Source organism: Odontesthes bonariensis, chromosome 18 (genome assembly GCF_027942865.1).
Source record: "Odontesthes bonariensis isolate fOdoBon6 chromosome 18, fOdoBon6.hap1, whole genome shotgun sequence".
Lineage (NCBI taxonomy): Eukaryota > Metazoa > Chordata > Actinopteri > Atheriniformes > Atherinopsidae > Odontesthes > Odontesthes bonariensis.
The window spans coordinates 18,359,334-18,369,190 of record NC_134523.1 but is presented as its reverse complement, the minus strand read 5'-3'; the positions used below and the strand labels follow the sequence as shown (position 1 = coordinate 18,369,190).

At 40.5% G+C, this 9,857-nt stretch overlaps 1 protein-coding gene across 1 annotated transcript in view; it reads right to left on the bottom strand.

Annotated features, from left to right (window-relative positions):
• Positions 1 to 645: 645 nt before the first annotated feature.
• med30 (mediator complex subunit 30) overlaps positions 646 to 9,857 on the bottom strand; it is a 45,409-nt gene continuing 36,197 nt past the window's right edge. The window contains exon 5 of the mRNA XM_075449712.1: positions 646 to 2,248. Within this exon, the coding sequence (XP_075305827.1) occupies positions 2,153 to 2,248 (96 nt within the window). The 3' untranslated portion in view covers positions 646 to 2,152. The remainder of the gene's footprint in view (positions 2,249 to 9,857) is intronic.

The following is a 9,857-nucleotide window of genomic DNA, read 5'->3' as shown; positions in this document are numbered from 1 at the left end:
GCATGATGTCTGCCTCGTGGCTGTTTTGGCCAGCCTAAAACACAACAGAACAACAAAATGAGCTGCTGCCTGGACCCTTTTGGCAGTTTTTACACAGGTTTCGTGCTTAAACGGTTTTTTTTTCCTTTTCTTTCAAAGAACGGTCATAACTGCTAAAATAACCCAATGAAACACTGACTCCACTGCCCGTAGCAGCATGTTCATCCTCAGTGCTTTGGAAATAAAAATGCATTCAGAACCTCCACAGTAGCGAGCACCAACTCCCATAGGGCAAGCCTGTAACTACAACAACAAGAAGGGAGGACATTACACTCTATCTCTCAGGCTACGTTGGATCAGGTTTTCTGAAAAGGGGGCTGCTTTCTGAGATAATTACACGGTTATTATTTTTGATCAGACCGTGGCTGTCGGGCCAAAAATCAATCAATCTCTTTTGATCCACAAGTTTCAGAGCCTCTGTGTTAAATTGTTAAATTGTGTTTCTATAGGGAACCATTACTTGTGCTTACTGTCACAACATCAAGATTAATATCCCTCCATGAGAATTAGCATGTGCACCCGGGTGTTGAGCTCCCGCTGATACTGATCGAGGCCAGAGATGATACTACTGCGGAATAATTTCGCATGGGAGTGAACACCATTTAAACTATTGAAACCAGTGTTAAGCAGTATTTTATTCACTTATTCATCTTTATTCTCAGCCACGACATTTAAAAACAACAGTAGACAAGATTCCCCAGACCAGATCAACTGGTTTCACAGCCTCACGGTCCAGATGATCAATGTCAGTCACTTAAGCTGTCGGTGGTTTTAAAGCTGTGGCTTAACACTGCACATTAGCATGTTTATACTGTTATTTCCCATTACAGAATGAACTCTTGCGTCAGCTGTTTGGATAGATGCGGGCGGTGCAGCTCAAAAATGAATTGGAAAATTAATTGGATGTCTTCAAAGGAGATGTGCCCACAGCCCTATTTGCAGAACCATCTGTTTGTGCACGCAATAAATGCATGACACAGTGTGTGAGAAAGATGTGAATGGATAGGGCTGAAAGGAATCCGTTACACATCCACAATTACAAACTGCATAGAGGTTTTGTTTAAGCTTCACAGGTGTTTTGCAAGTAATTACAGCTAGCTGCAGACAGCTAATTGGTTAATAACATTAAAATTGAAGCTATTGTTGAAGAAATGATTTGCCATATGTAACTCAGTTGAGTACAGCCTTTAAAGTGCTTATACACAAAGCATACACATAAAAACTGGTGCCGCTTTCTCTAATGCGCCTTTTAAAAGTTAAACAACAGTCGGAAAGATTAATATTGGTCATCAACGTTACACTGTCTTCAAGCTGCTGTCTTCAGCCTCTCTGAAAATGTGCTTTTCATTAGCGTCATAAATGACTCAAGTCCTGGCTTAACTTCCAGAGCGATTCTTATCAACGTTTCTCAGATGCCAGACGACAAAGTTGCAAAAACAAAAATAGACACGACGATAAAGAAAGATTGCAACACAAGTCCATTTTTTTTTTTTTTTTTTTTTTAAACAACAGAAACATTTATAGTTCAGCAGAATTTTTACCAAGCTGTAATTGCATGCCAAGTCCAATCAGAGCAGAGTATGAATGAGTCTACATCAAATTTATAAAGGTTTATGTCTTTCTTCTACTGGCTCTTAGGGGCCACATTTTTAATTCACATCTTCAGGCGTTTCTAATACTAAGAAGTAGGCACCTAACAAATGTGCAGAGTTTAGGATTAAATAGAATATATTAATGTGTCTCTACAGGCATAAATCTTCTATTAAGCTAGTACCTACAAATAGATAAAACATCATGTATCAATTCTTCATATTGATTAACCAAGGGCGTCATAATGCTGATTGAACTATAGAATATCGAGGTAGACAGAATAGTTTCTGCCATCACTGACACGACACCCTCGTTGAGCCCTTTTGTCTTCATTTGTCCTTCTATTGTTTTGCATCACCTTCGGGAAACAGGGTGATACTGTCAAAGTTCCCCTTTCTTGTGTAAAGTGCAGCCTCAGTTAGTCTCTGGTACCCTGTCACTTGTTCAGTAAACAAGCCCCTCTTCGTGCCCTTTATCTGTAGAGAATGTGTGTTGTACTGAAATGTGTGTTTCTGTGTGAGGCTCAGCTCCTGACTGCCAGCATAGAGTTGATCTCCCAAATGAGGTTGCGGAGTTGGTCCATGATCTGCTTCAGCTGCTGGTTCTTCTGTTTCAGCTTCTGCAGGTAAATTAAAGATGGAGAAAACAAATGACATATTTTAAGAGGATCATCTAAAAATGCATTTCAGTAATTACAATAAATATTTCATATTTATTATCATTATTTTATTCACAAAACTGTTTTGGCTTCCAAACCCATTCAGACCTGAGGCACTGTTTAAAACCTGAGCCGCATTTGAAAGCAGCCTCCTAAGACCTGGGGCCCATAAAATACAAATAATTACTTTCATGGGCTGAAAAGCCACTGCATCACTGCATTATACAGAAGACTCAACAACAACATCAACATACAGAATCAAAAAAACATGAATAACATGTTATATTTCCCATTATCAATAATCTAGTGCAGCGTAAAGATCTATGTTGTTCATTTTGTTGGTCAGCAGTGCAATTTCATTTCTTTCGCTCTTTTCCCACCTCCATGGCTCCTTTTTAGTTCTATCAAATGTCACCATTTTGTCCAACTTTTTAGCCCAAAGCCCCCCCCCCCCCAAAAGATAACCAGATGGAGATAAGAGGAGAGCAATCCTCACAATAAGGTACTCGAACCCAAAAACGCAACCCAACGTGGCTCTTTCAGACAGAACATAGGCTCAAGGGGTTAAAAGCACATTAAAGGTGGTATTTTCAAAAGTGTGCCATTTGTTGTTGGTAGGCAAGAAGCGCCGTGTCTGAATGAAGTTTATACATTACCAGCATCCAATTGTGCATATAACATAGCTTGCTACAAAAAAAAACACCCAAAAGGCCTCAAAACAACAACTTATATAAGTCGGGGATTTCAGACACACACAGTATCAGCTGCCTAAATGTCAGCATGTGTACTTGACGCATGAAGAGATTAACGCAGCAGTGATGTTGTAGCGTTTTGTCCGAAAGGGCCAAACAGCCATAACCATGACTCCATAAAGTCATACTTCAACATAAAAGTAGTTTGAGCTCAATGGTAAAGTCAGTATGCCAACATGGGCAAACATAACTGTTTTCATCCAGCTGTTAGGTCATTAAAAGTTAACATTGACAGAAGGTGGTGCTATAGTTTGGTTATGCATGACCAGAGCAAGAGTGTCAATGTGACCAACGAGACACCAAATCTCAGGGGAGAAGATGCAAAAACCGATTTGCCTTGGCCGTAGCCAGAGGTCTTCAGCAATTAGTTTAATTTGAGTCCATTGTGATTATTCCTTTATGCCAGTAAGTACTGGCCATGATTATTCTCTACATTACATTACGGTCATTTTGCAGACGCTTTTAACCAAAGCGACTTACAATAAGTGCGTTCAACATCGGTAGGCAAAAGAACTTCAGGTCACAAGAAATCATAAGTGCATTTCCTTCTAATACCAAACAGCTAAGAGCAAAACTAGTGCTAGAGTAAGTGCGATAACCAACCAGCCTCTCACCAACTGCACACCAGTCACAGCGGGGTGGGGATGCAAACCCTGGTTCGGGTAGGGGAAGACATAAAAGAGGTAAGAAAAGCAGGACTGGGATTCAAACCCTGGTTCGGGTAGGGGAAGAAATAAAAGGGCCAGAAACATATGATCATTCCTGTGACAGTTTATGTAAATGAGATTATTTGCAAAAATAATCTCCCCTTAAGTGCATTAACTCTTTCTGAAGCACGACTTTAAAATGTGCTTAAAAAAACATTGATGGAAATATGACAAATGACAAATAACATATATATGTTCAACAGGAATAGTGTTAGGCATCTTACTTTATTCTGCTGGCATGTTAACAGTTGCTTATTAGCACCAACTACACAGTGGGACTCAGGGGACTGTCATCATTTTTCCATGAGTTTAGTCTAAAAGCAAATTACAAAACAAATTAAGACTTATAAAGGGATCAGAACTTCACATTCATCAGGGATCAAAGTTTCCACAGACGGGGTATTTACTGTACATCAGAGAGTACTGAGAGATGGACAACTTGCCCATAGGGCTTTGCTGTTTCTTGGGATTTAACGGCAATAACAGCTATATAGAAAACCACCTGTCTTGTCCTTTAACAGTATATTCAGAGTTGTGTGGAATGAGGGTTGATTAGAGTATGAAAGCCACTTTTAATTCCTGGTATTTCTACCACAAACAATAGACAAAGTATTCCCACATGCCTGTTGAAATCTCTCCCAGATACATAAGCTGACTTCATCAATCCTCGCCAACACTAATCACCAAAGTAAAACAAACATCTGGCCTGCTTCAAAAGTGTACAGGGACGTCATAGAGGAGCAAACAACTAAATCTCCCAGTCAGTCACTCAGGGCTTTGTCCACCTCTGAATGCCATACCATGATCTTTGAGTCAACAGCTTCTATGAACTGAAGTGCTTCTTCTCCGTGCTTTATATATAAACTAATAATGGCTCCTGCTATTGATGGATAAAGCAGGCACAGCTGCCAAGTGTGGGCTGCATTTGAAAAAAAAAATAAATAAATAAAAATCAGACATAACATCTACGTTCGGGCAAATTTAGCAAAAGCAGTCCATCCCGGTGACACGCTCAGCTGCTTTTCCTCTCGCAATAAGCCGGAGAGCAAAGGAGGAGCAGAGCTCCTCCACTCAGGAGCTACTGTATCTGCAGTGCAGTGAAATCTATTAAGATTAAATCCATCTCACTCTCAGTAACACTCCTTTAGCCATGACTAATTACCAGCCATTTTTGCAGTGCAGATAACACCTTGAGCAATCGATTTCACACAGCTCTCTTAATATCAACTGTTTAGCTGATTGTCCTTGAAGATATTCCAGAGTGGAACATTTGGAGGCCTTCCAGTTTGTCTCTCGGGGGGTGGGGTATAAAAGCCTCTCAAGCGCTCTCACTCCTTTCTATTTTCTATCTCCCACGACTTTCACTTTGATTCTGAGGGTGTGTGTGGATGCCAGCGAGAGTGTATGGCATGGGATATGCCTCATTACTCTGACAAGCGAATCTTGAAATAACCCAGACTTTTACTTGGTATTAATGAGATCTTTGTAATTCTAAACATTTTTTAAAAGCAGAATATAACAGTGGTCCTTTTCACTCTCTCAACAGTTTTTGCCACAAAAAGCTTTAAAAAAAAAGAAAAAAAAAAGAAAGAAGAGTTGCATATTTACTGTAAAACTGCTCTATAAAGATATATCCTCTCTGAATTCATATTCTTCCATAAAATTAACTCTATGCCTTCTCTAAAGACAGACATGAAATTGCAGATTTTCTACAGTGGAAATAAGACTATGGTGGCAACAAACCCTTCACGGCATGTTCATTATTCGGCTTCCTGGCATATCTTGATATATGAATAACAAGGCTGCTATTATCGCTGAAATGACTCTGCAACCTCAGGGAGATATTCCATTCATAACCTCATAATTAGCGCAACTCTAATCCTTCACACCTATAATTTGATATTTAGAAAAAGGGTTTACTGCAGAGAATAAAGCAGAGGAAAGAAGGTCTATACCGTCTGCTTTATGTCTGAATTGTAAGGGCTTTACACACCTACACATCCAGTGTTTTGATGCCTTTTCCATCCGCAGTAAACCTCTTCTGACATGCACGGTGCCCAGTCAACTGTTCACGACAGTAAACAGGATCCACTGTCTGAGCTGGAGTCTCTGAGGCATTCCTGCAGACTGGAAGGGTGCCTAACCTGTTTCATACTGTATAACCTGGCAGACTCCAGCAGACTAGAGTGACCCGAAACAGAGCAGAAATGGCGAGTGGCGCACACAAAAAGATGCAGTCAGCAAAAAGGTGTGTGTATATAACCATGCGCACAAGGACAAGTGTGTCCGTGTGACTGATCCACCGTTTTTAGTGATGACTTGACTTACAGCCTCCATTGCTGCTGATACTGAATTATGCAGTTTCACAAGTGCCAATCTAAATGCAATTTTTATATAAAGGCAAAGTTAGACATCCATCCATTTGCTATACTCGATTAATCCAACTCAGGGTCGCAGGGGTTGTTTGTCTGAACAAACCAAGCACAACGACCGTACACCTCAAACGCCGGCCACTTCCTGTAACCTTTCACACAGAAGAAGCCTAATTAAAAGGATCTCTACAGAGAATAATGTATTATTGCGTTATCTTAAACTGTGTATTCAGCTGAGTCTAATTATGAGTGCCTGATATGCATTGTGCAGGCATGTGTGCACTCTGAAAGCAGGAGGGGAAGGTCATGTTAATTAAGAAGGTCCAAATGCAGGTGCACCAACAGAACACGTGAGCAGAGGACTGGCCAGGGTGACATTTGCTTTTCAAACAGTCTGGTTGACAGCAGACTAGAAGCTTGTGCTACGAATCACAAGTTCCACCGAGACAGAATTACTTTGCATTTGCTGGCAAGTCCAAAACCTAAAGCCTAATGAATACATTTTGTGCTACTCAATCTTCTTAGGTCTGTGGCATATCAAACATACTGTTTAACAGGTCTGTGCATATAAATATTCCCTCAACTAATAAACTATAATACTGTCAGGGGAATAATTAAAGTTTGGTGCATCTTACAGCTGATTGATGACTGAAATTCAAAATGTAACCTCCTCTCGAGAGGGTTAGGGGTCCAGCGTATGTTATCGTGGCGATCTAGACTGGTTTAACATGCCTCACTTAAACCATAACTGTTAATACACCTCTCAGTCTCAGGAAGCAAGTCACATGGACTTAAGAGTAACTGTTTATTGGAACCTGTCATCTTCAATCTGTGGTGGATGTTGATTGATACCTTCATACCTAAGAAGATAAGCAGCATATCATAAAACAAGGTGATACTTTATCTTTTGTTTGCTTCATCCTGCAGAGACACCTTCTATTTGCTGATTAAAGCCTCTAAAATATGACAATTTGCTGCTTATCATTGAATGATATGACACTATATTTACATGATTGCTGATGTGCCACTGACAGAGATGGATTCTTTAAGAGGTTTTAGTCAGCGCTTGCACAAATCACAGTGTAAGAGTGACAGAATATCCAAAATAGAGCTGCATTCTTAGCCGTACTTCAGAAGGTGAAAGTCACAGATTGTCCTTGATAATCCAAATCAATCTAATTTTATCATATTGTGTGTATTAACCCTATGGGTAAAAGTTTCTCTTCAAAGTTTGCTAGTCAACATCCTGATGTTCATCATAACATCAGGATGTTGCGGAAAGTTATTTTCCCCTTTTGCCTTTACACTGCTGCGTGATCAAACAAAACAATCCTATACATCCTGTGAGTTATGGGCTGATGAACAGATCCAGTGCGGTAGCATTGGTCTGAATCTGTAGGTTTTATCTGGACAGCATCTGATGCCTCTTCTCTACCAACTTTCAAACAACCCCATCACTTTGGGTCTCTGTGATAAAATAAGATCACACAGAGAGGGGTTGTGTTTGTATGAGACATGATCAGATGTGGAAGCTGAAGACAGATTTCATCATTAGCTGAAGCCTTTTTAAAAAGAACGAAAGAAAATGGACACAGAGCGACCAGAAAAGTCGATTTAATGCCACAGTTGAAGGTTGCGTTGCTTCATCTCTTCCATCTTTCTCTGCTTTGCCCTGTCTGCCTTTCCCTAATTTCCTTCCTCACGCTTTTTCTCCCCAACTCCTCCAAATCAGATCAAAGAGCTTGTCCTCAACAGAAGGGTGAAAGGAAAAAAAAATCATTTTTCATCTAAATAAATCACTGCATTAAGATTCTGCTCCACAGAAAGTTTGCCGCAAGAGAAGCTAACAGCTGTATATCTGTGCGTCATGTCAACGCAGTTTTCAGCTCCAACCACAAGAATTCATTCCCTGACCTGAAAACAATTAGTCACAAATGCATGCATTCATTTACATCTTCATAGGCCCACTGGCATGAAATCGTAATCTATAAACAGTCAAATGTATACCATCCAACAAGAGTGTTTCACCAGGCTTATTGAGCTTGATGACTGCCAGTGCCATTCTATATTAATTAATCTAGTGGTATTATCTTCACATTAAAGCTGATTGAAGAGGGCGCTTTGTTCCAGAAAATCAAGCTAATCTTGTAATCATATTATCATATGAATAAGACGAAGTATTTATCTTCTTTATAGTCAGTTAGCACGATTCATCAACGATTATATACATGACCACCACACTTCCCAAGCACATCAAAGGCCCCAGCTTTGCTTTTTGACAAGGATGTTTGTGATAAATGTGAGGATGAAATGACTTGGATTAAAATGCACATAGACACACATGCACAACCACACAGACGCAAGAGAAGAGAAAAAGGGGGAACATGGCAAGTGGAGCGAAAAACGTGCCTTCACTCAGGATTCCTCTGCTAATCCGCCCTGTCGCTGGCAACTCAAATCACAGCTTTGACTCAGACGGATATGGTTGGGAATTACAAGTGTAAGTGTCTGTGAGTGAGGAGAAAGGATTAGGAAGAAGGGACAGAGGAGAGGAGAGAAAACCTTTGCCCAATCCTTTATTGGTCCAAATTTTAATTTACAAATAATAATCAAGACTAAAAAACATCACCCCAACAGATGAACACCCATCACTCATACGAATATTTACTTTTTTCCCAGTACAAGAGAATCCCCTTCAGTGTTTCACCCAATACCATTTATGTGCATGTAGTGGGATCTCTCCCCTCTTTTCTTTCCAAAGTTTAGTCAGTATTTTTCTTTTTTGCTTGTTCAGCTGTTCATAGTCTGCTTGTCTCCTTATCTTTAGAACTGAACTAATGAATTTGTCAACATCAGGGAAGAAGTCGGTTATCTCCACAGACTGTCTGCCATTTGTCTCGCCTCGGATCTCCTGTAATGAAAATGACTGATCTTGCATGCCTGGTGTTGCAGTGTCAGAGAACTGTGATAGGGCATCGTCTTCAAGCATGTCTTCATCATCACTGTTCACACTCCCAGAATTTGTCTCACCGTCTACAGCACTCTGTTTGTCTGTCCATCCGTCCTCGCAGTCTCAGACTTCTTGTCCTTTATTTCGCTGTTATTATTTTCATTTTGCAGGATGCTGATTACAGTTTCCTCCGCTCCAGGTTGCACTACCTGTCTATTGTTGTCATTACTGTCATGTGACCTCTTGCTCTCAGTTCCATTTTGTGAAAGTGAAGCCCGTTTTTGTTTTCTAGCACCAGTGTTGGTGCCCTCATCACTGTCTTGCTTGGCTTTTTCATTTTGTGGGGTTCTGGCAAAGGTTTGATAAAACTGCTTGCGGGTTTGCCTGTGGCCAGCAGAACCTGTTCCATGGTGTGCTCAGGGTAAGCCACAACTCTAACCCCATGTCTGATAGAAAAGGGAGGCGAACCCTCACCAGGGAGGGACGCCATGAGTCAGTAGAGGTGAAGTCCTATTAAATACTTTTCTTTCACCAAGTCTGGAAATGCATGAATTAAACCTCTCTTGTTTTTTCATTGGGGAAAGGAAGAAAGGAATCCAGGAAAATCTCAGTCCAAACATCCCAAACTCAATAACTCCATGCACTCACACACCCAAACTCCCAGCATGCAGTGAGAGCAAAGAAGAGAAGAGGAGAGGAGAGGTTTTTGGTTAAATTACTGAGCTATTGCAGGGAAAAAAAGCTCACTGTGAAACCATAATTTACAGGCAAAGGAACTTAAATAAAAAC